General features: G+C 43.9%; 3 protein-coding genes and 1 non-coding gene across 6 annotated transcripts; 1 reads left to right on the top strand and 3 right to left on the bottom strand.

The window, feature by feature from the left end:
* Positions 1–3,412: 3,412 nt before the first annotated feature.
* TRNAM-CAU (transfer RNA methionine (anticodon CAU)) lies at positions 3,413–3,502 on the bottom strand. The gene is given in 2 exon segments: positions 3,413–3,448; positions 3,465–3,502. It is a non-coding gene; the product is annotated as a tRNA-Met (tRNA).
* A 463-nt stretch (positions 3,503–3,965) lies between these two features.
* On the bottom strand, positions 3,966–8,577 carry LOC109757159 (uncharacterized). 3 transcript variants are annotated; one of them, XM_020315996.4, is made up of 8 exons: positions 8,418–8,577; positions 6,972–7,137; positions 6,487–6,572; positions 6,342–6,384; positions 5,609–5,665; positions 5,464–5,521; positions 4,421–5,121; positions 3,966–4,345 (listed from the first exon to the last, which is right to left on the bottom strand). In XM_020315996.4, the coding sequence occupies exons 2-8, from the start codon at positions 7,119–7,121 to the stop codon at positions 4,211–4,213; spliced, it is 1,230 nt and encodes a 409-aa protein (XP_020171585.1). In that variant the 5' UTR covers positions 7,122–7,137; positions 8,418–8,577; the 3' UTR covers positions 3,966–4,210. The 3 variants fall into 3 exon arrangements, with proteins under 3 accessions (XP_020171585.1, XP_020171593.1, XP_073357136.1); XM_020316004.4 differs by having other exon boundaries at positions 3,966–4,340; positions 8,418–8,565; XM_073501035.1 differs by having other exon boundaries at positions 8,266–8,528.
* A 3,630-nt stretch (positions 8,578–12,207) lies between these two features.
* On the bottom strand, positions 12,208–16,167 carry LOC109757177 (probable ATP synthase 24 kDa subunit, mitochondrial). The gene is made up of 7 exons (XM_020316014.4): positions 15,963–16,167; positions 15,086–15,173; positions 14,377–14,521; positions 13,728–13,838; positions 13,467–13,613; positions 12,769–12,891; positions 12,208–12,562 (listed from the first exon to the last, which is right to left on the bottom strand). Exons 1-7 carry the CDS (start codon positions 15,999–16,001, stop codon positions 12,499–12,501), a joined length of 717 nt encoding a protein of 238 aa, XP_020171603.1. The 5' UTR covers positions 16,002–16,167; the 3' UTR covers positions 12,208–12,498.
* A 2,332-nt stretch (positions 16,168–18,499) lies between these two features.
* On the top strand, positions 18,500–18,904 carry LOC109757230 (putative ripening-related protein 6). Its single transcript, XM_020316062.1, has one exon. The coding sequence runs from the start codon at positions 18,500–18,502 to the stop codon at positions 18,902–18,904; it is 405 nt and encodes a 134-aa protein (XP_020171651.1).
* The last annotated feature ends 7,528 nt before the right edge of the window (positions 18,905–26,432 follow it).

Raw genomic sequence — 26,432 nt, forward strand, 5'->3', positions numbered from 1 at the left:
ATCACTAAATATATTTGATGTGCATCGTAACATATAATATATTTGACATGAACGTAGCCTGTTTCGAGAAACTACAGAGCAAAGAATGAGAGATGACGATGTTAAATACTAAAAAGACTTTGGATGGTTTCACTCGGATCGGTGAAATTCACTCATGTTGTTTCGCCAAATGAATCAGGGGCGTATCAGTCCCTCAAAACAACTTCGCAGTTCAATTTTCACACACTCGGTTCTTTAACTTGATCCGCCAAAGCATAGGTCTCTCAAAAAATCATGAATAAAGCTTCCCAAACTAAACATTTTTCTAGTGCACTCGGTATGAAAGAATTTGGTTGATTTTCACTCAATTTAGTGAAACTTACTCTTTTTTTTTTCCTTTTCAAAACGAAACAGGCACGTGTTAGCCTCGTAGGCATCGCATCTCTCAAGAGAACTTGGCAGTTTTATTTTTCAAACTCTGTTCTTTAATTTCAAAAAATCTGCCAAAGAATCAATCAATAGTATCTGGTGAACCAGCATGTAGTAACTACTGTAACCGTTGCAAAATAACATGTCCGTATATAGGCTTATGCAACAGAAATGGTACTAGTTGCTATTCCTCTCTATGTGTATGTACACATTGCAAAGGGTAAGAAGCTTCGAATGCAATTTATTAATTTACAACATTTCTGATCCTCATCGTGATCAGAAATGTTGTAACGGCAATTTATTAATTTATTAAGGTTTTTTCCCAGTTAGGAGAAGCTTCTTCCAGAAGCAATGGCGTACTAACAGCACATCCCCAGTGTGCTCCATATACAGAGGGGCATCTTGCACCCCAACAACTGTTACAGTGCACCCAACTTGAAAACACACGGCAAAAGTTACTAAAAAGACTTAAAATAACTTAACACAAAGACACACCATATATTTACAGTTACCAAAATTTCAAATTCGAATTTAGCCTACACCTTAAGAAACGACAGTAATAAATCGTGTTATGTATGAATAGTAGTTACAATAAACTGGACCATCAGTTGAGCCAACTAATGTAAGACTACCGTAGCTGAATTTGATTATTAATTTTCTCGTGGTTCAAATTCGGATTTGAAAGTTTGTAACATGAGATATGCAAGTTCTATGCGTTAAATTGTTTTCAGCTTTTTTTTGACAAATTTTAACGTGTGGTTTTCATGTACCAGTGGTGCACCGGTTGCAGCACAAACTTGGGTGCACCGGGCACGTCCTTGCTCAGAGGGATAAGATCGATGCGCGTATGTAGTAGTACATTGCTTGAGCGGCAACAACTTGTGTACATATTAGTACTTACTCATCTCCATACGTATACATTGCAAGATAAGAAACTAAGAGTGGAATTCGTGCGTTGATTCATAGAACAGGGAAACAATCCTCCTAGGGGAAGTTAGTTGTAACAACCATCCTTGATACGGCAGCAGCGGAGCAGAGCATCCCAGTTTCAAGACAAGATTCTTTGAGAATGAAGCTCTGCTCATCTCTGGAGAAAGATGCTTCTTCAGGATCAATCAATGGCATGTGCAGCAGCACAAGCTCGTCGACAGAAACCCTTCTCCACTGCACCTGCACTCCTACCCTATAAAGAGGGGAATGGTGCAGCCAGCCCAACGATCCTCACAGGCAAGAGAGAGGAAGAAGCACAAGTCCAGAAGCAATGGAGGGGAAGAAGGAGAGAGTGATGGCTGCCGCCGTCTGCGTGCTCGTCATTCTGCTGTCGGCCCGGCGGCTGCCAGTCGGGGTTGCCGACGCTTCCTCGACGTTCTGCAACTACTACCTGGGCTGCTTTCAGTTTGACCCAGAGTGCAGCGGCGAAGGGTGGCAGAGGTGCCATGATTACTGCTGCACCATAGCGTGCCGCTTTCCTGGGGACGCCGACTTCGACATGGTGTGCGAGGGGTCCGGCGGGGAGCAGGCTTGCGGCACGGAGGCCACCGGCAATGGTGAGTAAGATGGACACCGACCATATGGACTTCTCTCAAACTTCCGGGGTGGGATTAAACTTCTCCTCCTCCGCCGCCCGCCTCGCCACGACATGACATGACGTGGGCTGCGGGAATGAGCCGAGCCGAGCTCACACCTATGCGTACACGGTCGATGGGAGAGCAGGCCTCCAAAACCCCGCCTCTCCGGATTCTGTACGGGAGCGGGGCGAATAGATTTTTGGGAAGCTATGCCTAATATAGAGGCTTATGGATCATAAATGGGACCCTGAAAACGAGCAGACAAGCCTATACCTTTATAAGATGCACGCACATATACATTGCTTGAGCAAGAACAATTTGCGTGCTACATACTCCTCTATATATGTATGTATGTATTGCAAAATTAAGAAAGTGATAATAGAGCTTGTCAGTCAATTCATGGAACAGGGAGGGGCAAAATTAAGAAAGTGATAATAGAGCTTGTCAGTCAATTCATGGAACAGGGAGGGGTAGTTGTAACAGCAAAGTGTTTTAGCTCGCTCCATCCTTGATCCGGCAAGAGCATCTGAGCTTCCATACCTGCAAAAGGAAAAGCTTCTTGGATAATCAAGCTCGTCTATGGAAAAACTTCTCCGAGAATCAATGGCGTGTGCGCCAGCACAAGCTTGCTTCACTTATTATCACTCCTTCTCCATTCGTTCACTGCACTCCGTATAAAGAGGGGCACCGTCGTACGTGCAACCCAACAGAAGTTGTCGCAGGCAAGGAAGAGTCCATCATCAATGGAGGGGAAGAAGAAGGCGACCGTGAAGGCTGCAGCCGTCTGCGTGCTCCTCGCCGTCCTGCTGTCGGCGCAGCAGCTGCCGGCGGCGGACGCGGCGTCGGCGTTCTGCAAATGCTACGTCAGCTGCTACTCCGACTGCAGGCTCAGGCACCCCCGGCTGTTCTGCAAGCCGCTCTGCGGCGTGGTGTGCGCCCTGGGCGGCCAGATGGGCGGCGGGTGCCCGGGGGTCTGCGGGGAGGCCTCGGGCTGCGTCGTCGACGGCGAGTCGGACGCTGCTGATGCTGATGCGGCGGCGACCTGCGTGGAGGATTGCCGCAAGCTCCGCAAGGCCATGAACGGTTAGAGCCACCGGCTTTGGCCTTTGGGGTTGCTGATGATGTCTTTTGTGGTGGAATAATAAATAAATTGATATGTGAGTGTTGGAAGTAAAAGGCAATGGGTATGGCAAATCATATACGTATGAGAATTTGGTTGGTTGTCACTCGGTTCAGTGAAATTTACTGTGTTCTTTGTGAAATATTGTAGTACTACACTGAAGAAAGCTAGTGATAGTTTGAGATATGTGAGAACCAGCAAAAAAAAATAGATGACCAGGTTCAGAGTTGCTCTATTTCACCTGATGATTCAGATGTAGTTGTGACGACCCAAAGTTGTCACAGAGCGTTTCATCATCACCAGGTCCATTTTTAGGCGGGGTGAGAGAGGCTCGAACTCTCGACCTCAGGATCACTCACGTTATTAGCTATGAGACCTACGCGCTAGCCAACTGCGCCACCACCCCTTTGTTGTATGATAAGCCAAACATCGGATTCTATCTTGGTTCAGATAAGCAAAGCACGGCTAAACAGGCGACCAGGTTTGTTCATACGCTGCCCAAATCGTTAAATCTAGAGTTGAAGAAATGGAGAAGGAACTGCAGAAATGCCAGCTTAAAAGGCCAGAGCCCTGCAACTTCTGAAAATAAAAGAAGTTCATGTTTACTACTCGCTCCCTATCAAAATATCGGACCTTTTTTGACACCGTCAGTGTCAAAAAAACCTCTTGTATTTTGATACAGAGGGAGTACTTGTGTAAAAATAGCACATTATAGTCCACGAATCAGATGTAAAATCTGGCATGGAGAGAACTTCCACTGGGCATCAGAATGTCCACAGCTCATACAATGTGCTAACTGAAGATAACCTGAGCGTTGGGTCACTCATGCCACCGCATCAATCACGACAGATCCTAGCACCAAGCGGAAATAATCTAAGTCGCAACTTAATATCTTAATAACCAATTTGGTACAGCACTGAGCGACTGCGGCTCGTCTTTGCGCTGATACAGATAGAACTAACTGTGCGCTTACTGGCGCAGCAGCTATGTCCGGGCCAAATCTTCCGTAAACAAGAACAGAAATTGGCACTAGTAAACTAGTAGTAGGTAGATCAGGTAGGCACCATAACTACGGGTTTCCATACAGAACCAATGGTGTGATTACAAAATATCATCAACGTGCGGCTGCAGTAGAACCCTTCACGTCGAACGGAGATCCCAACGGCGCGATCAGGCCCAGGCTCTGCATGATCTTGATCTGGCGCGCGCTACGCTGCTCCGATCCCCCCTTGGCCGCCGCGCCCCTGCTCTGGTGGAGTTTGGTCAAATCAGTGTGCGAAATTCATTCGACAATCGTATTCAGAAGAATGGAGTGTCGACTTACAGGAGAAGAGTTGGGATCCTTGGTCTCGGGCTTTGTCGCCTTCCCCTTTCTAGGTTTCTTCTTCGCAGCACGGCTTGAGTCAGCCTCCAGCCCACTAGCGGCCCGCTTGGTGCTCAGTCCACCCTCTGTCTCAGTAGTAGCAGCCGCCTTTGCCTCGGTAGCTTCACAGATTCCAAAGATCACTTCATCCACATACGCCATTTCAGCAGCAAGCTGCCTGTCTATGACGTCCCCCAGCAGTATATCCCTGACCATAGCTTTTATCTTCCGGTGGGTTCCTTCGACCGTCGAACCAGTTTTGTGCTGGCTTCGATTCACTGATGCCATGTCTCCTGCTTCAGCTGCATTTTCACTTGCGCTTGTATCATGGAGTTGTGGTGTGCTGTCCTCCGCCGCATCTGAATCCTTCAGATTGGTACAGCCCGATCGCTTTGAGGATCCTTCCTTTTTGGCCACCGATGTTCCTGATGATGCCTTCTTACCACTCTTTTTATCTCGCACAACAGAAGCTTGCTTTGGTGTCTTATCTCTCAAACCTTCAGCAGAATCTATACTCAAAGCTTTGTCGAGAGCACTTGCTTGCCTCACACCCTTCTGCTTTTTCCCTTTCTGAACAGCACCTCCACCTTTTGCACTGCTCCGAACTTCTTGGTCCTGCTCTATGCCTTCTTGCTTTCTGACTTTCTTAGTAGACGTCTTGGCTGTGGCCAATATGGTCAGACCATATGAAAAATAGAGAATTAGATACGTAGCAATTAAAGAAAAATATATTTGTATCATTGATAGCAAGGCGATTTAAAACTTGATCAGCAAAATAAAACCACACAGGTGATAATTTACCAACAATGACACTGATACTGCTCCTAGAACATGTTACCTAATCACACCATTGTGAAAAGAATCACAAACGGTAACATATCACTGTTAACATAAACCACTAATGAAGAGGGATAACATGAATGATCAAACCACAAGGACCCCCATATCAATACACAGAACGTGTTTTTCTGCATATATTCTCCAGGCAAAAAACGGAAATTCACCTTTTGTGTTGACAACTTCCTCCTCATCATCACTGGCCGACTTAAAATGAGATAGCTCCTGCATTTGTAAGATTAAACATGGATCTCAACAACCTCTACCAAACTGTGATTCATAACATGTTCAAAGCAAAGGTGATTGCCCTACCTTCTGAAGCACCTCATGGAATGCTTCCATGGCTGTCTTATTTTCTTTCTTCAGAAACTGCATACAATGAGCTCATAGGAGAAATATTTAAAATTCAAAATGGTCAGGGTTGGATATCATTCATGCGTTAGAAGACAAAACAACTAACTTTCTTGGAAGTTAAATAACAAAAGCAGTTTATAGTTTATACAGCAGAATCATTTACCATAAAATTACTACAACTCTACAAGCAGCACATAAGTAGTGACGCTGGGTGAGGATTCGATTGATATGGCCGGTTTAGGTAGAAAAAACAAATAGGACAATTATTAACTAGAAAAAATTTCATTCAATCAGCTAAGTTAGTTTATTAGTTATGCAACAATGATAAAATAAAATACATGCTTTACCTGTACAATCCTAAAACATATATGTGTGAGTCGTGCTATTGGTACATTCTGTTAGTTAGAACAAAGCATATTACAATTAAGAACAATTGTTAGAATTTCATTATCAACATATGCAATATTATATAATTTATCAAGTGTGTGTGAATATATGTCCGTCAATTCAGCCTTTTGGTTATATCAGTTTCCTGGAGTTAAAAACCTAAGGAAACCAAATTGCAATAATGATTGAAGTTGTTGGTTATTTTCGTGTTTCAGCTGATTTAAGCTTCTTTAATACAGTTCAGTCAGTAACCACAACTCCATATTAGCATCCTCATGAGCTGTAGGATAGAAGATGTGCATACCATTTCGAATTCCATGTTAGACTTCCAAGGGTCAACATACAAGCTGAAAATAAAATAGTGAAGACAATTACCTTTATTGTAAAGATTATCAGTTGATCGCCACTAGAAAGAAAAGAAAGGCTTCACATGTTATTAGGACCCTTACTCTAGGCATGTGCCATACAGTCGAACCAGAGCATCATGGCTGGTCTTCTTCTTGGCCTTGCTACTGGCACATGCTTCATCAATGACCTTGAATTCAGAAATAGAAGTGGTCTAAATATGTGCATGGGAAGCTAGGATGAAGAACATAACAGTTGGGAAAAGTCTGAAATGTTTTGTCTTTGCATCATACAAGTACAAAGGTTGTGGCATTGGCACTTGAGACTTGACCACACTATCTTACTCATACATGATCTATATAATTGATCTACTACAGATGCAACCATCTGCCAGCGTTCAATTTAAGCTGATGTACAATGCAACAAGCATATTCACTGCCATCTAGAATTATTTTAGAACCATACTGGCATCGAATGCAGCAACAAAATGGTTCAACATGTTGGGGTAATCTAAATTGCTTATCTGCAGCAAAGCAAAGGTATTTAGCTAGTTGAAGTATGAAGTGCTCAGAAGGTGTATGCATCATACCTGGGCTGGCCACCATGAGGAGCCATCATGCTTAACCCATGTTATATCTCCTAAACGGAAATTCTGCCTTGGGTTAAGTTCTGGAGGTTCAGAACTTGATGTGCATGCAGCCATGCCACCATGACTTTTCTCTGCACTTCTCTTCACCATAATGATCAATTCAAACCTGCAACAGCATTAAACAAGAAATGTTAGTATTGATATTGCCCACTCTGACTGCTTGTTAGCTTGACAGAAAGCTATTCGACCAAAAGATCAACTTAAATTCACTGTTATAAAAAGCAGTCACATAAGCCTGACTAAGTGTTAGGCAGCAACAACCGCCTGCCTGGCAGCTAACACCTGAAATCATCTGCAAGGAGTAGTGTGGCAGATGCAATAACCCACCAATTACTCAAACAAGGCTACAGCTCATTCCATGGTATGGCTGAACATTCCAACATCAGATACACACCATCACTTCCATGTGACATGTCCAATTAGGCAATTAGTGAATCAGAGCATCAGACTGGCTCTGGAGATCTCAAATGGGATATCGCCTTACTCTCAGTCTCTCACCGAAGCTTAAGCAGTTACTCAGTATCATTATATCCCTAAAAAGCACTTGCTCGGTGAATTAAAGGGGGGGTGCAGGAACAAAACTCGTCCAATAAATCAGGTGCAGACTTCTGCACTCTGAAGTTCGCTGGCATTTGAGTATATGCCCTCGTCCAGCAGTCTCTTGATAAAATGCATTGGAAGTTGAATGTGCTTCTCATGATTTACCTTGAGGGATGTGTTTTAACGAAAAATCAACAAGATGCCGCACATTTATTTGCAATTTGACACAAATGACGCATGTACAGGTGGCCCCAGGCCCCGCATGTCAGACAAAGGCGTGACACTTTGCCAAATTCCTCGTTCTTCACATAACAAAATCGATTAACCCCTTCACTCGAGAAAAAAATCAATTAACCCTTTTTACCCGGCCAAGGAAAAGGCAGCTTTGGCCCTTCTTTCCGTTGCTCCAGCACACAGCATAGATAGACAGGAGGCGGAGAGCTTTCGCTCTTTGCACTTGCACGTGCACGGCGCGCCCTGGGATAATGGCTTGACCGATGCCAGCAAAAATTCGATTAGTCCACACATAATGTGGTCCGTCGCGCCTCTCCCCTCGCAAATCCCCCCCTCGAAAGCAGCCATATCTCGTCTCGCGAACAAAACCTAGGGTTCGTTCGTACGACGCAAAATCGAGGGCCAAAACCTACGATCTGGCAAGCGGATGGGACGAGCGGCGAGATGGTGCGGGGATAACCTCGCTGGCAGCCGCCGCCCTGGGTCTCTGCCGGTCGCCGGGCTGGATGGGGGCGTGCTGTTCCAGCAGCGGAAAGAGGGGGAGCAGGTGGGCGCGGCGAGCAGGGAGGGAGCGGGAGAAGAATGCACACGGGGTGGGGCGAAGGGAAGCACCTCGCCGCAGGACGCCGCGCGGTCGCCGGCCGGAGTGGCCGCAGTGGTGGAGCAGGCTGCCCCGCTCCTTGGCGACGGCGAGGCTGCGCTGGGTGGAGAGGTCGAGGGTTCGAGTGTGAATGGAGAGGCGAGCTGAGGGAGCTCGGGTTTGATTATTGCCTTGGGGGCAAATGGGTCTTTTTGGTTTCATTCACACTCTCGAGCGTGGGGGCGGACAGGCTGGCATGGCAAGGAGCTGAATTATTTCTTCTTGGCGAATAATCGGGCTTCACCTGCTGTGCAATCTAATCTCAGAGCATCTACAGCCGGTTCCGTCAAATCCAGCCCCTTATACGTCTATAGACTGTGTCGGACTCGAACAGCCCCTCATAAATCATGTTTGACAGTCACACATCTCAAATCCAAACTCTCAAATTCATGCAAACCTATGCATGTCCATTATACACGTGAATGACGCACCATTGCAGCTCCACAAACAGTTCTTCAGCGAGCTTGGAGCACTCTGAATGCCCTCTTCACATCCTTCATGGATGCCTCTTGCATTGTTGCAAAGTGGCTTTGTTTGTTGCCTTGGGGTTCGGATATGGTCTTAAACGCCGCTCAGTGAGGATATATAACATTGGCAAGATAGTACCCCATGTTGTAGTCACTGCGTTGACAGTTAGGTTGCATGGCGGTGGTTGCCCGTTACAAAGTCTCCTAAACACGAAAGATCACTGAAGCACATTAATGTCGTTGTGAGAATCAGACATTCCAAAGAAAGCATGTCAAATCCACAAGTCATGTGATGTTATTGCTTCCAACATGATGGCGGTCTCTTTGGTGTGACCTTGTACATCCCGCTCAAACCTTTAGGGCACTTTTTTCATTGCCAATGCATGCAATTTGAATCGAGCATACCTGGAAACCTTGCCTCTCGAATAGCTGGCAACATTTCTGTATCCGGCACATTTGGTTCGCTCATATACTCTGCTCCAAACACATGCACCACGGTACGGGCAAACTTGACCGTGGTCTCTAGGCATGTGCTCTTCCTCGTCCGGACCATCTTACCAATGGCATCAGCGGCGGTACCGAATGGAAGTATCCTCAGAGTAGTCGTGCATTTCTGCTTAGTAGAGAATGATAGTTATCTTCAACAATCCCTGGTGAGCTTGAAGTAGGGATCGAGTGCCTCCACTCCCTCCCTTTGATTGTGCCCTTGAAGTTGAGAATGTGCTCCACCTCCCAGTCCATTTCCTGTTGGATGCTCATGATCATGATCATCTCAGCTTTCTCGTCATTTTGAATCATTTCATCAAGTTGTGCCCCGTCCATACTCCTCGTCTGATGAACCGCCCGAATCCATCGTTTTGCATCGGAGTAGGTGAGATCCGATTCAAAATACAACTTTCAACTCTAGTGATTACCATAATTGAACACTTAAATTCTCCCCTTCGAGGTGGTCGCCGACGCAGAGCCTGGATAGGAGGAAGATGGTACATCCATAAGGAACGGTGATGAGGGAAGAAGTGCATAACGACGACACATAAGGGATGAAGAAAAAATTAGTGCTTACGTTGATGATTCTGTTAACAATGAAATTTTGAATATTCTAATTATCAAGGCTAATCTTGAAGATGCCATTTGTTGGACACACGCTCCTAATTCAGATTGTAAAAGAAAAAGTGCATACAAAACTTTTGTGTAGGAGATCCAAGGCAGCTCTTTGTGAAGACAAGCTCTTACTTCGGATTGAGAGAGTGTTATGCTCAGTCAAGTTGGGAAAAACAAAACCATGGCCCCTAGGGTCAAAACTTTTGCTTGGGGGCTTATTAGGAGAGTTGTTGCAACACAATTAAGAGCTTCTAGGTATTCCAGTCATACCAACAAAGAATGTTGTGGATCTTGTTAAATAGAATTTGATCTGAACCTTTTCTTTCAATGCAATTTCTCTAGCTCAATCTGGTTTAAATTTGACCTCAAAACTGACATGTTGAACTCCAATTCATATTTTGTTGATATCATTCAAATGATCATGTTTTCTTAACAATCCGAGTTAAAACTAGATATTGTTTTCACTGTTCTTTGGAACATATTGAGAGCCAAAAATTATCACCACTTCAATAAAAGAAAATGAAGTCATATGCAAGTTCTTCATGATGCAAAGACAATACTTACTGCGGGTTTAATAGAGGAGAAGAGGGAAAGGAATATATCTCATGAAGATAACAATTATTATTCTCTCCTAAATACAGATGTGCATATACAATCTAATCTACGGGTACTCTAGCATATGTGGACGCAACCTTTCGATGGCTGAGAATGAAGCCTCCTTCAAAGTATATCTCAACAATACACTCACCAAGCACACAGCATTCGTTCATGCGTCGGCAACAAATGTGCAATTTGTTTTGCAGGCTGAAGCGATGGCCTTAATTGCTACCTTGGCAACCAAGGCATTGGGCTGCAGATTTGCTTCCTCTATTCTGATTGCAGGACTTTGGTTGATGCTGTGGAATCAAGGAATCTTCTTGCTAAGTTATGACATTATTTCTTGTCTCAGGTCCGTCAAAGTGCTCCACGGTCCTAGGTCCGAGAATCACTTTGCTCATGCTCTAGCTAATAGAGCCTTCTCAAACAAATTACTTTGCTCATGACTTCAAAAACGACATTTGAAGCCATCTCCTTTCCCTTGGAGAAACTACTTACGGTACATAGGTTGTTAATGAATAAAAGCTAGCCCTCAAGAGCGCTACCGTTTGCCAAAACAACTTTTATACAAATGCTAAATAGTTCAATGTAAAAGTTAGTAAGGATTTTTGTGAGTAAATTTGTTCAATTGTGATGCTTCAACAATTATTTCAAAATGATATATAGGAAAGAACAACCAATCTATTTTGAAGATTTTCATGTTAGAACGCAAATCTAGTGTAAATGCATATTGTGATTTTCCTGATAAAAATGAAGATACTGCATACACACACCTACCAGCTATAAATGCATATTGATCTCAAAAAACAAAAGGCTATAAATGCATAATGTTGGAAATCAACCATGTTATGCCGGGGTAACCACTAAGAGCAAGTATAATAAGGTGATATAAGCGGACTATAAAAATTTAAATATTATGTTTTTGCTAAGTTGAAAAAAAGAAAAGAGAAGCAGACGGCCAACTTTAGCACGGGCTCCCATAAGGTTTGTAAGAATGAAAGATGGGTCATATGTTAATAAATTAGTATTTCTTGTAGCCAACTACTATACATGCTAGCTATTACATTAGCTAGCAAACTGAGTATAGCTCAGATGGTTACGTTCTTTGTGGTGCAATCTCAAAATGATATGTCGACTCAGTCTTTTGAAGATACTCATAAAGATAAGGTGTGCGTACATGCGTTTATAAGGATAAGTGTACATTCGTCTGCGTCTCTATTCTATTAAAAAAGGCTATTACATTAGCTATAAATTACATGCCAAGCTATATTATTAACTATGCTCAAAATATTATCAACTATGATCAAACCGCAGGTTGCAACGCTACATGTTAGCTTGACTAGTATGTGTCTTATTGGAATATAATATAAATAAATTAACTTGCCCAAAGTTTGGATTTTCATTTCATGTTTCTCTTTATGAATAACATTGACAACCATAATTAATCGTGGCTTCTTTTGGATCGATGGTTGATGCTTCGAAGCACTAGCTATGAGGAAGTGCTACCAAAAAGGTACTTGAAGTCCAGGTATAACATGTCAATGAAAATCGAAACTGCAGTTAAAGCCATGGCCAAAGCCTCATAACCTGGTGAACAAGACACTGGAACATCCCATATAATTATAATGTGTGGCTACTACATACAACAGCAGCCGCAGGCACATATTCAGCAACGCTTGATGTTCACGTTGCCAGCCTAAGAAACAAAACTCTCAACGCCGGAAGGTAACCAAGCAACCCAACTCAACGGTTGACTGTCATATTTTCGGTGCAGTTTTATTACAAAAAGCAACAATAACATCCATTCGGTGTGGCTTACAGCACCGGCCGTCACTTGAAAAGAAAAATCACAGATCGGTCACCCCGAGGGTTATCATCAATCAGGGACCTAGAGGAAGTTTCTAATGTCCAACTTCCTGACGTCAGGCATCGCCTCATCTTTAAACTCCTCCCTGGAGGCAAATTATGTCAGTGAATCGCTAACTTGTTAGCGAAGAAGAGATACAGACAGCATATATAAAATTCACGAAACTCTATGACGACTTGAGTGCTTTACATTGAAACTTTGCCTCAAGAGATTTCTAGCTTTCCAATTACAAGCCTTGAAAGATTTGAGGTACCACTCAAGCAAATAGTGGTGTAAGTTGAAGAGGCATACCTCTTTAGTTGGCCCTCCATTGCTTCAACAACTTCCTTCTTAAGTTCCGTCAGCTCAGCTTTGGCAAGTTCCATTTCAAGATTTTCCTCAATCTTGGGAAGATCCTCCTTCCGAATGCCAAGCCTATTTCAAGTTCCAAAGACAAGAGAAGAACGTATAAAACACATGCTAGTCAAGCTAAAACATGTCTAGCATGCACCTAACAGGACTAAACAGCAGATGTTGCAACAGATCCAGATACCCAACACTCAGGAACAAACAACAGGGGCCATGGCATCATTTTAACTGTTTTGCAGTATGAATAAAAGAACTCCTGTAGCAAATCAACAATGGGATGCATTCCTTTTCTCAGGAGAAATGTCAATCTCATTCAGCGTCTAGGTTAAAAGCTGTTAAAGAAGTGCTGCTAAAAGGTAATAGCACAGATGACCCAGATTCTCAGGTCATCAGCATATGCATATACATGATATATCAATGGCATCTCCTGATGAAAATCAACAATGGGATGCATTTCTCTTCTTAAGGGAAATATCAACCTCATTCAATGTGTAAGTGCTACTAAGGTAATAGCAACTGCAGATGATACAGATTTTCCGGTCATCAGCACATGTCTCTCCATGAAATTATCGATGACTATCTTGCAATTGAAACTGAATGGATACTACCATGATAAGTAGAAGATGCACATATTTACATACTTTTTGTTAATCTTGTCAAACTCTGCCAAGAGGAGACCCATGTTCTTCTTGTCACTCCTCAGAAGAGGTTTCTTAATGTCCTTCTCAACTTTCTCGAGAGCTTCCATCATCATATCCTCAATACCCATATCATCTATGAGACCACTCCTGTGTAAAATAAAGGAAAACATTCATTGAGCAAATATTCATGTCAAGCTCAAGCATAAGGATTTCTGAGAGCATAGGAATAAACAGCCGATGCTAATTAGGTAATAGGCATACTTTTTCCTGAGCTGCTGAAGGGTATCCAAGTACGTCCTTGCATCAGGGATGCCCTTCGTGAAAGTCTCAATAGTATATTTAATTCTCTGAGAATCAGAAAGAAGATCTGCCCTGCATTTAGACAATGAGTAGTGGCGATCAGGTCATTGACAATAATCTCAAATGATTTAAAATAAGATAAAGTAAGAAAGTGGGTGCTTGTTTGAGATGGCAGATTCACATGGAATCCATTGAGCAAATGTTTTATGTCCAATCAGGTTAATTGCAGAAAACAAAGCCTTATAGTCAAAGAGGGCATTAAAATGTGCATGTAAAACTTCCTTAATTTCAGAGGAATACATCTTACACCCAGAAAAATTGAACCTTTCACATGCTTATCAATTCTATTCAGTCAGCAAGTAATATAAATGTGAAATGCTTGTTTCCATATTGATACTCAAATATTGGACAATAGGGTTCAGTAAATACAAGTTCTAGTTGCAGACCATGGGCCAGATTATAGAGGGGGCAATCAAGCAAATAATGTACCAAAACACTGGACCTAGAGAACTGTGTGCAACAGAGCACAAAAGTGAAGAAAAAACAATAGGAAGTAACAAGCTCAATGATCATGAAAACATGCAATGCAAAAGCCTATATATTTTCGTACTTTTCTCTTACAGTCCTCATGACTTGGGCATAGTTAGCAACTGCTGTTTGGTCATCTGGGTCAATCGTGATCTTCTCCTTCTTAAGGACCCCAAGTGCGGTCTCAAACTTTTTCTTCACCTCAAAAAAGATGCCCTTCAATAGGTCTGTACAACATGGGAACAATGAAATTAGGACTATTACACAATAAGTTATTAAATAAATAAATACAGCAACAACAGAAGCAGTACTAGGAACATTGTTGCCATAAAACTTACAAAGAAAATGCAAAACTAACAAACTCGATGAAAATTCAAAATGAATGAATACGCTGCATGTTCAGGGAAAGAGATAATATTGATTGATCCATCCTTAAGGGCACAGCTAATCATGAGATAAATATTCAAGATATAGAAGTTAGCTCCCAACATTTAATTAGGTTAAAGTTCCATGTCCTGCATGCTTCATTTCAGTCTTCTCACAAAGTAATATTTAATGATGTAGCATCACTCAGTAGTCACCAATTAAAATATCAAAGCAAGCCAGGAAACAGTGCCGATCACAACAAATTCAAATCTTGATGTGAATTCTTGCACCAAAACTAAATCAGTTATAATTTGAAAGTATTTTTTTCAGAACTAACACTATTACAGAACATGCACAGAATACCTATGCATACAATACCAAGATGTTAATTTCACACAAATGCAGCAAAGGATTAAAATGCGTACCATCTCCGCTGACAGGAGCTGCCTCCTTGGCAAATGAGCGGACTTGAGTGAGACCTCCATTGGCCAAAGCAGCTTGGACAGAATATAACTGCACAAACATTAATCAACAAACTGATCAGCATACACAGAGTGTGAATTTGACAGACACATCAGAAACGAAATGTTCCGACATCAAATAGCTCCACTCTACAACTAAAGAGACTAACAGTCTTAAACACAACAACGTCCAGATTAAACAAAACCAGTGCCAGTCTACACTGTTATGGTCTCAAGCTCAATGATAAATCACTATGCACAGATGAGCCAAAAGACCTGCACATCTCGGACAAGACGAAACTAAAGTTCAACGAGAAAACCACCATCCACACACCAGCAGAGGACATGCACAGCTCGGGAAACAGGAGACCAAGAGGACGCAGCCATGATTATTAGCATTTCTATTAATGAGGATGCAACATGGCAGTCTAGATGGCTTCCTTCGGTCGGTATGAATACACATGACTACGGATCAAGGAGGGAGCCGAAATGGGGAATTGCATTGGCGCAGAAAGATCTAGAGCTGTTCCCTGGCCGGCCCGACTCCAATCCCCTGTGCCCCGCAACCTGCGACGGCTCCCCTCCTAACCGAGAGGATCTCACCGCAACGAATCAATCGATCCGATCAAATCGAAGAGCATCGTACTCGGAGACCCCAATCACTCCCAGCACCCCGATCGACGACCGACTAGAAATCTCACCGGCGCGACCGAGATCCCGGGCAAACCGAATCAGACGGGCGGCGATGCACGCGCGCCGGATCAGATCTACCGAAAAGCTACTAGGGTTCGAGGCCCGGGGGGTGTGTGAGGGAGGGAGGGAGCCTGGCGCGCGGACGAACCTGGCGGGAGCGGGATACGAGGCGAGCGGCGAGCGCCATGGCTGGTGGGGGGCGGCGGAGCTAGGGCAGCAGAGGCCTCTCCGCTCCTTCTTCTTCTCCGATTCGATCTCTCGGCCGCGAGAGCGAGATGGGGATGGGGGGTGGAGGAGAAATGGGGGCGGCGCCTTGGGTGCGCTTTGTGTGGCCTCCAGGACCTCGCCCCGCCGTCCGATCGCGCACGGAACCCGCGCGCTCGGATCTCAAAGCGCGGCCCGGGTGCGTGGGGTCCACCCACCTCCCCCCGTGCGCAGTGGGCCGAGTCTGTCGTCCGTTCCTGGGCTTGGCACACCCACTGACTGCTCCTTGATTCGAAAAAAAAAACATTCTCCTTCCCGGGCCTTGCTCGAGGCGAGACATCTGGCATTTGACCGGATAGTTCTTTTCCTCAGAAATATTAACCGGATAGTTCTTTTCCCCTAGTTTCATTTCGGTTTTACTTGCGGATTTGCTTGAAGTTAATAAAGCTAGCCGTAAGGCCTTCCCCTCAAAAAAAAACCCGGATAGTTCCCACTACTTACTTCTTACTAGACTAAAAAAAAACTTGCTTCTCATGAGAGCATCTATGATGTAAAAGTTAGTGTCAAAAAATGTTTTAGACAGGAGAGAGAAGGTTTTAGAGCAGAAGAAATTTTTCGTCGTAACAGATGATGTAAAACTGGTGCCCCAAAACATTGGCCTTCTTATTAAAACAAGTTCAACAAAAATAATATCAAATTCATCTCAAATAAATTCAAAAACAAACATAACACAAATAGCACTTATTACATAGTTCATCAATCCACAACATCTAATTCAACACAATTTATTCGTCAAACATAACACAAAGTTCATCACACATGCATGAAACATAGAGATAAAGTCGTAAAACTAGAGATTTTGTTGCCCATTCCATGCCCATCACTCATTGATGAGATCTCCATGGGTATTCGAATTTTGAATGTCACGGTAAACTTCAAGAAAGCGTCGGAAGCAGTCTTCCCTTCTACACGGCTTTCCAGGCTTTTGCATCGATTCATAGAAGGATAATCTAGATCTTTCCCGCACTCATGCTCAATGATCATATTATGCATGATCATGGCGACTGTCATTGTGTACCATAGAAAACCAAATTAGCTACGCAAATAATCCTCCTTTTTCCATAAGTTTTGATTAAGTTTAGATGTTTGATATAAACAATATTTTTTGTATTTTTTCTTTTTTTATCCTATCCTATATATCTAAATAGTTGATCCTCACTACTTTTATTATTTTAAAATGCACACATGCCACATCATCAAAGGCCCACCACAGCATGCATGTGAAAAAAAATCATTAGTTGATCACATGCAAACATCTCACCCATCACACATACCATCTCATCAAAGGTCCACTCAACATGCATTGCAAAAAGTTTTCCGTTATATTATGCCACTTATATTCAATAATTACTTTGAACTATACAGTAATTAAATAATATATATAATATGTATTATTTGTTAAGTTCATATAATATAAATTCAAATGTTCATGTTCATACAATCAAATCTCTCAAAATATATTGTAATCGGTTCCTGTAGCAATGCGCGGGGTATCATCTACCTAAATAGTTCATCCCCACTACCTCTATTATCTTACAATGCATGCACATATGCCATCCCATCAAAGACCCACCACAACATGCATGAGAAAATGTTTTCCCTTATTAGTTCATACCATGCACACATCCCACCCAACCACACATGCCACCTCATCAAAAGTCGACTCAACATGCATGTAAGTTTTTTCCCATTATGTTATGCCACTTATATTAAAAAAACACAATAATAAAATACAATATATAATATTTATTTTAAATTTATGTTTAGATATTATTAATTCAACTATGCATGTTTCATACAATCAAATCAGTAAAATTTCTAATTGATTCCCGCGGGAACGTGTGTGGTATTCTCTAGTTACATTATGAGGTTGGAGTTTTAACTATTCATTTTTGCATTGTTTTTGTTCGTTTGTTTTCTTGCCTTTGCACAAACTTGTAAACACACACACACACACACATATTGATGGCAGAGCTGCTGCATTTTCCTCAAAAAGAAATTCTAGAGGGCTCACGTGATTAAACAACAATAACGATTAACGCGCATGATATAAGTATCTAGTACATTGGACACACCAACACTTGCTCTTGCTCATCCAGTCATATTGTAGTACATCACGATTAACAGCTTAGATTTAGGAAAATTTTCCTTGTTTGGAGTAGTAGAAATTGGCACCATCTCTGCCAACAGCGACCTGCCGAGTTCCATTCTTGGTTACTACCGCTGTAACATCAGCGACACCACGTAATCCAAACGAACTCATCTCTACAATTCAGTTGCCCCCTAACGCAGTACGCAGCCATTTTGGGCCTGTATCGAGCACACCGAGACTGAGAGAGCGTCGGTATAGACGTACGTGCGCCTATATAAACCCCTCAGACCAGCCACAACCCAGCATCAGTACCCACAGCAAGTCAAGCAATGGCGAACACCAAGCTCGCGTTCGTGGCCATGCTCGTGATCCTACTGCAAGCGTCCGCGCGGCACCACGCCGGCGGCGACACCCCCGGCGTGATGACGATAAACGATTTCGACAGAGGCGAGGGATTCGGGCCGTCGGAGTGCGACGGCAGGTACCACAGCAACAGGGACATGGTGGCGGCGCTGTCCACGCGCTGGTACGAGGGCGGGCGCCGGTGCGAGAGGATGATCCGCATCACCAGCACGCACACCGGGCGCACCGTGGAGGCCAAGGTGGTGGACGAGTGCGACTCCAAGCAAGGGTGCGCGGACGACATCGTGGACACCTCCCTCGCCGTGTGGAAGGCGCTCGGGCTCGACGCCAACGCCGATGACGCGGCCGTCATCACCTGGTCCGACGCCTGAAACGGAAACCATGCATGCATGATGCATACGCCCGTGAGCAGTCTCGGCGGCCGCCGGCGACCCCGTCGACGGCAGTGCTAGCTCACAGCGCCATACCACATTTCAGGGCAAGTGTCGGTGTCGTTGCTACGTGTGTCAGAATAAAGTACGTTGTATGGATGGACGGCGGTGCTACGTACCATGTAATAAAATATTATTCTGTCTAGTATTTTGCATTGTAGTTGTCCTCTCGTTGTTACAGAAGAATAAATGTCAGCTCTTGAGTTTTACTTAGAGCAACTCTAATAGATGGTCCAAATGTAAAAATACCTAACTTTTGAACCGTCTGGGGTAAAAAAAGCTGCTTCTACAGACGGTCCATATGCAAAAAAATGGACCGTGGCCTCCTTGTGATGTAAAATACAACACCTCGCGGTGCAAATTTACATCACGAGGTGCATCTGGTCCAAAACCAGCGTCGCCCGCGAACGCCCAACCGCCACTTCCTTTCCTTTCCCGCCCGCGCCCGTCCGCCCGCCCGAAGACCAGCCGGCTGGAATCCGCCGCCGCAACCGCCCAAAACCTCGTCGTCGACGCCGCCGCCACCCCACATCCCCGCCGCCGTCGCCCCCGTCGCCTCCCTCGCCGGTAGCCGGCTCGCAGCCGCCCGGACACCGCCGAATCGGGAGGCAGCCGGCGCGGGATTCGGCGCCTCCGGCGGTCCGGCTGCCGCGGTAGGCCTCCGCCAACCTCCTCCCCGTCGGCCGTGAGCCTGTCCACGGCCGTTGCGCCGGCCGCACGATCGCCGCACCAAGCCCTCCGCCCGGCGGCCGTACTATTCTTCGCCGCCCGTCGAGCTCCTCTTGGCCGGCCTCCAAGCTCATTTCTTATAACCGCAGCCGTCCGCAGCAGCCAATCCAACTAGCGGCCATCTTCTTCCACCGCGCGCACAAGGTCACTGCCAGCTTTGCGCATGATGGCATATGGTGTTCCGGCAAATTACATTGATGACAACTTGGCGATGGCAGGGAGCACTTGTATCTTCTATGTCAAGCAATTTGCAATAACATGTTTTATGCAATATGTGCCGCTGTACAGTGGCTGGACAGCGGCTGAACAGCAGCCGCGCGGCTGCTGGCCGGTTTTGGACCATGAATTTGGACCATCTATTGAAGTTGCTCTTTTGGACCATGAATTTGGACCATCTGTTGGAGTTGGCCTTTTTTCGGAGCTCCAAAACACATTTTTTGGCGGTCCAAATTTTACATCTCCGGTTTTGGACCGTCAAAATTTGGACAACCTATTGGAGATGCTCTTAGGGGATGCGTCCTAAAGACCTAATTGTTAGGATGATCTCCACCGTGTGGGCCCAACGGCCCACCGGGCCCTTAGATCTGCGCCCTGATCGGGGGTGCTCAACTCACTATGGTTGACGGGCCCCTGTCACCTGCACTATATAAAGAGGTGGGGGCCGGCGGCTCGCATCACGAGGTTCGTCGCGACGCCGTACACCCCACCTACATACCCTACCGATCTAGGGTTAGTGCAGTGCTGACGGGAAGCACCGCCACCGCTACTCTGCCATCACCGGCCACCGTCACCATGGCCGGCACCGGGAACTCCTCGAGCCACAAGAAGAAGGTAATACCTACCACCACGATTGCCGGAATCCTAGCCTAACCGATCCACAGAATCTATCAATGGTATCAGAGCCAGAGATTGGTTTAGGATTTTCGGTACAGAAAAGGAAAGGAAATCCCCTTCCCCCAAGAACCCTAACCGCAAAATGAAAAAGAGGGGAAAAGAAGGGCAAAGAACCGGAAGGCCGCGCCGTTCCTCTCGATCCGGACGCGCATCGGCAAGCCGAGGCGTCGGACGAAGAACAAACGGAGCTAGCTCAACGGCTTGCCGGAAAAGAAAAGTAGAAGACAAAAAAGGCCAGCACCGCGGCCAAGTCCCTCGACGGCGGCGCGCTCACCGCCGAGGGAGGACGCGCGACCGGCGAGGAGGATGGCCACGGCGCGATCTGGCCGCGCTCCCCTTACTCTCGCTAAAAAGGAAAGGGGTAGCCCCGCCGAGCCTCTCTGTTTTCCTCTCTCGCAGAAACAAAGTGGGGAGGGGGAAGTGGATGGCTCACAGGGGACCGGTCACAGCTCCCCGCGCCGCCCCAGCTCGCCGCTCCGCTCCGCCCTGGCTCGCCGCGCCGGTGTGACTTGAGGAGCCGGATCCGGGCGTTGCGGGGGAGAGAGGTGCGGTGGGTGGAAAGCAAATGGGGGGAAGAAAACAGAGGCGCGCACGGCGCGGTGGCGCTCATCGCCGGCGGCCGGCCTGGTGCCGCGGCGCGGTGGCCCGACTCGGTCGGGACAGAGAGCGAGGGGGATCCGAGCGGCGCGGTGGGGAAATGACTAGGGTTTTGACCCGAGCGGCGCGGTGGGCGTTTTTGCTCGAGAGAAAACATCGGCCGGCCGTCGGATCGCATTGGACGGCCGAGATTGAAACCCTAGCTCATGCCGGGCTTTTTGGGCCGAAAGAGCTGAGAGGCTGGCAGTGGCGAGCTGGGCCGCTGGACCGTGGCCAGCCACAGCGGGCGCGGGCGCCGCGCGCTGGGCCGAGGCTGGGCTGCGCTGCAGTTTTGCTTTTTTCCGTTTATTCTGTTTTCTGTCCAAGTTTTGGGCAAATTTCAGATAGTTTTTCTATGCAAATTTTTCCAATGAAATTTTTTGTTTAGAAAATAGAAAAGTAAACAGAAAAGTTTATGAAAATGAAAATAGAAAATTTTCAGAAAAGGAAATGTCTATGAATTTTATAAAGAAAATAATAAAGTTCATGAATTTTTATTTAGTGAAAGAAAAGTTTCTGTAAAAACAAAAAGTTCATGAATTTTCTATTCATGTTTCCGCTGCAAATAAAAATAAAAGTGCTCTTTTAAAAGTGAACAGAACTAAATTAAAAGATTAAATTGTTGCTTCTCTAATGCATTTTCGTACCAATCGGTTAAAACTGCTTAGAGAGTAAAAGAGTACAAAATTGTTTCTGAATAGAATATTATAAAGTTTCCGCTGCAAAGTAAAAGTTTTATCCTCCAGTTAAATTGGAACCAACGGAAAAATTTAATTGGAAAAATTGTTCTTAGCAATGTTTTTCCCCTTGTGGGTGAAATAAGATGCAGATAGTTTCCCTATGATAAAAGAAAGATATTTGTTTTGAAGTTAAAATATGGTATTGTTATTTTCTGACCAACGTTGATCATAACAGTACTATAATTCTATGAGTCTTATGTTCAAAGCTTAAATCTCTGATAATTTTTGTATCAAAGTAATCAATTTTCAGAGAACAGATAAAGATCAAGAAATGCTCTTGAGCTAGAGAACTGTATATTTCTTGTTCCCGCTGCAATAAAGTTGATGATGATGATTATTTCTTAGCAAAGTTGTTTAATAGAAATACTATCATCACATTGTTTATGAGTTATATGCATTATTTTCATTTCCGCCCAACGGTGATATGGAATTAATGTAGAAGGATGGTGTTTTATTCTAATTCTGCCACAACGGTGATTTAGAATATAAAAAGAAAGTTTTAAAAAGTTTAATGTGCATATTTTTTTAACCAGACCAATGTAGGGTTATTTTTTATGCTCATTATTGTTGATTATTGGCTAAGTTTTCTCAGACTAAAAGTTTTCCATGCTTTCATTCGTGAAAGCGAATGTCTGGGTACTTGTGACCCGAAAGATGACCAAGAAAGGTCATAACGTGAGAGAGTATGTTCTCTCTAAAGAATGGCTTCAAAAGAAAAGAGATAAATCATTGAGAGTCTTGGTTGACGAATGTCTTTCATGTACTCTCTATGAAGAAGGTTTTTCAGTCAACATGATTTGAAATGAAACAAGCAACATGCATGTTTAATTTGACCAACGTCGGATCAAGCATGTGTGTTAAAGAGCATTCGGATTTATTTCTGAATTTGATGATTGAATATGCAGTCAAAAGAGCCAATTCTGGCATTTATGTGCCTTACAGGGAATTACTCGCATAGCGGGAAAAGATGATTATGATAAAAAAGTCTGGGAAAATACCTGCGTAACTGGGTAAAGTCGACATAGTATTATGTCAAAAAAAAATCCTGTATGACAGGAGAAAGATATGATGACTCATGTGCATTTAATGTGTCCCACTCTGGGAGAAAAGTATGGAGTAGCTATTATGCTTTCCTAGTATCGACCGTACACCTTATGTGTAACGGTCATTAAGCACTCAATAAATCCAAAGAGAATAAAAGTTACAGACGAACCTAAAGATAAGAATGATATGCAAGTGTGACTTGCAAAAGTATTAATAATAAAGAACTATTTTGAGTTTCCGAAATGGAATGAGGAATAAGGAGAAAGTACTCCCATACCAGTTAACAGATAACTTCATTACATATGAAGTAATCAGATAAATGAAGTAGATACTCAAAGTTTCCTCAATTCACAAGAGTTGTGAATGGTTGTTCGAAACTGTGGCAGAAAAGTTCTTGCCACATTTCGAGGGGGAGAAAGAAATATGAGATATCCATTAAAGAAGAATGTGATCGTCCGGGGGAGTACGACGATCATAATAATACCCCTAAAGAAAATAAATAGCTGTATTCCTGGATCTTTTACAGTTCCAAAAGCAGACTAAGGAATGCTAAGACGGTGCTTAAAGTGCCATAAAGAAGAAAGTTTTAACAGAATAAACCCAAATAATAAAGTTTAAAGATACGCCATTTTTAGTGAAGATGGAGTAATCTGGGGGAGCATGTTGTATGACCTATACAACACTTGATGTTAGCTCTATAAAGGATGAATGAGTACACATGGATCTTGTGACACAGGTCCGTGTAAAACCTATTGCCTCTTGGAAATAAAAGACTATAGAATTAATTTGCCTCTTGGCAATGACAGAGCAACAACAGCCCCATATGAAAGAAGTGCCAGTACCTGAGACACAGATGGTCTCAAGGAATGAGAAAATCAGATACTTCTGATTACTATAAAGTTTATGTTAGTGAAATTCAAATCGAGGTTGATCCCACCTCATTTAAAGCGCTCAATCGAGCTTAGAGAAGTGTCTGTTTGTCTAAATGATAAGAGACTATGTGAGATGAAATAAAATTGGTGAATCCCGACAATGTTTGGGACTCATAAGTAATTTCCAATGGAGCATAAACAGTAGGCTGTAAAAGGTCTACAAGGTCAATGTGACTCCAAAGGAAATATGTAAAGGTGTAAAGCGCGACTTGAATCGAAAGATTTTGTGCAAAAAGAATGAACAAATTACAATGAGTGTTAGTGGCACATCATGATCGACATCATGATCTGAGTTACATCAGATGAATGTAAAGAACACAAGGGCTACTGCTTCAAGAAGTTTTTTATGGACTAGAGCAAGTCTCTAGACAGTTGCATTTAAAGTTTAAAGAATCGGATGATATTTTGGGTTAAAGAAAATGGAAGGACAATTGTATTCATGCAAAGTTATAGAATGGGAAATTCATTTCCCAATCTTGTGCATGTGGATGACGTCCTACTTGCTAGTGGTGATGTCAATCTACTTCAGGAGGAGAAAAGAAGTTCTTGTCCTCAAAGTTCGAAATTGCATTTCTCGGAGTGTCTCTCGTTATAAATATCGAGATTCACCAAGAAAAGAATAAAATGGAGTATTAGGAATGTCGCATGGACATGCTAACAAAGGTCTCTAAAGTATGCATGCGAGAAAACCTATGCCTGTTCTTATAGTCAAGGATAATGGAACTGGAAACTATGGTGTTCCAAAAGTTGATGAGAAAAGATTGAAAACGGATATGGTACCATATGCTTCAGCTGTTGGAAGCTCAATATATTACCCTGACACAATTCACATATCCGGGTTGTTTTGGCAATATCCAGTCCATATATAGATCACTGGAATGGAGTCAAAGATATCGGCCTCGTGCTGAAAGAAATAAGTGCTCTCAAAAGATTGTGAGTACAAAGTCAGGACTTGTGAAATGTGTAGCGAAATCCACAATTGTCGCTAACTTTCATACTTGGAGGTTTTTGTGTGGAAAAGCTCCAAAGAATGAAACAATTATCATCAATGTGATGCAAAGATATTTTATAGCTTGATATGAGGCTGAGGGACAGGCAAAATGGTTAAGGAGACCTGTACCCGGAGTTAATAATGGTTGACAACATCGATAACCATTTTAAGTTGTTCGCTCCTATGACAATGAGTCAAGTGTTGATGCCAAACACACTGACACAGAGTTATGCGTTGTAAAGGAGAAAGTCCGGAATTATGTAGAAATGCTTGAAGCATAAAAGCAACAGACAAGTGTTTGCAGATCTGCTTATTAAAGGCTTACCGCCCAGTGTGTTCGGAGAACACACAGTCGACATGGGTTTTATGGTATAGTCTAAGATTTCCGGACAATAAAGGGCCCAAGGTTAAAGAATTTGTTTCAAAACAGAGAGGTACGTTGTGGCTGTCTGATTCTATCGGCAATTGAGCTGTGACGATGAAACATGTTCTATGTATTGATCTGTTATGAAACGAGTAAACTAAAAGTATAAGGTCAAAAGTAAAAGTTGAGATCAAGGGGGAGAATGTTAGGATGATCTCCACCGTGTGGGCCCAACAGCCCACCGGGCCCTTAGATCTGCGCCCTGACGGGGTGCTCAACTCACTATGGTTGACGGCCCCCTGTCACCTGCACTATATAAATAGGTGGGGGCCGGCGGCTCGCATCACGAGGTTCGTCGCGACGCCGTACACCCCACCTACATCCCCTATCGATCTAGGGTTAGTGCAGTGCTGACGGGAAGCACCGCCATTGCTACTCTGCCATCACCGGCCACCGTCACCATGGCCGGCACCAGGAGCTCCTCGAGCCACAAGAAGAAGGTAATACCTACCACCACTGTTGCCGGAATCCTAGCCTAACCGATCCACAGAATCTATCACTAATAACATCACGGTTGATTGCAGCCGCATGGACGATTGATTGTTCAATCTTGGCTCTACTCGATTCATGGGGTTAATTTGGTTGTTAAAGATAAAATGATAGCACATTAGGGTTTGATGACTGCATCATAGTCTCCTCCAGGGACTTGATTCCAGCGACCGTACTTTTTTAGGGAAAAGACAAGTATCCAACTTTATAAATAAAGCCATCACGGCAAGGTTCAGAGCATAATCCACAACAGTCACACCAGGTTCATGCAAGCAAAGCTCACCAGCGAAATACAGATCCATAGGATCAAACCAAAGGACACACATGTCTGGCAATAGAAACATAAGAACTAGATGTCTTTGACCACATGGGGCCTTTGGGGGACAGGGCGATAGCAGAAGCTCGAATTTTTGGGACAATCATGGCAATAACATCCACATCACCAGCATTAGTGAGAGGGCTCCATTGCTGAAGAAATGCAACCATTTTAAATAAGACATCAACAGGTTTATTAGGGAAAATATGCTCAATCGTAAATTTGTTATGAATAGTCCACAAAGCCCACGCAAGAGCATCGAATGCTATCCAA

The sequence above is a fragment of the Aegilops tauschii genome, chromosome 6 (assembly GCF_002575655.3).
Source record: "Aegilops tauschii subsp. strangulata cultivar AL8/78 chromosome 6, Aet v6.0, whole genome shotgun sequence".
Lineage (NCBI taxonomy): Eukaryota > Viridiplantae > Streptophyta > Magnoliopsida > Poales > Poaceae > Aegilops > Aegilops tauschii.

Bases quoted from the DNA above. Each gene is read 5' to 3' on its own strand.
- LOC109757230 (XM_020316062.1), top strand. From the start codon at position 18,500: ATGGCGAACACCAAGCTCGCGTTCGTGGCCATGCTCGTGATCCTACTG.
- LOC109757177 (XM_020316014.4), bottom strand. From the start codon at position 16,001: ATGGCGCTCGCCGCTCGCCTCGTATCCCGCTCCCGCCAG. The intron at 13,839-14,376 runs GTACGAAAATAT...GTCTAAATGCAG, and splicing joins ATGAGGACTGTAAGAGAAAA to GGCAGATCTTCTTTCTGATT. The intron at 12,563-12,768 runs GTATGCCTCTTC...ATTTGCCTCCAG, and splicing joins ATGGAGGGCCAACTAAAGAG to GGAGGAGTTTAAAGATGAGG.
- LOC109757159 (XM_020315996.4), bottom strand. From the start codon at position 7,121: ATGGTGAAGAGAAGTGCAGAGAAAAGTCATGGTGGCATGGCTGCATGC. The intron at 5,666-6,341 runs GTATGCACATCT...CATTGTATGCAG, and splicing joins CTAACATGGAATTCGAAATG to TTTCTGAAGAAAGAAAATAA. The intron at 5,522-5,608 runs GTAGGGCAATCA...TTACAAATGCAG, and splicing joins TCCATGAGGTGCTTCAGAAG to GAGCTATCTCATTTTAAGTC.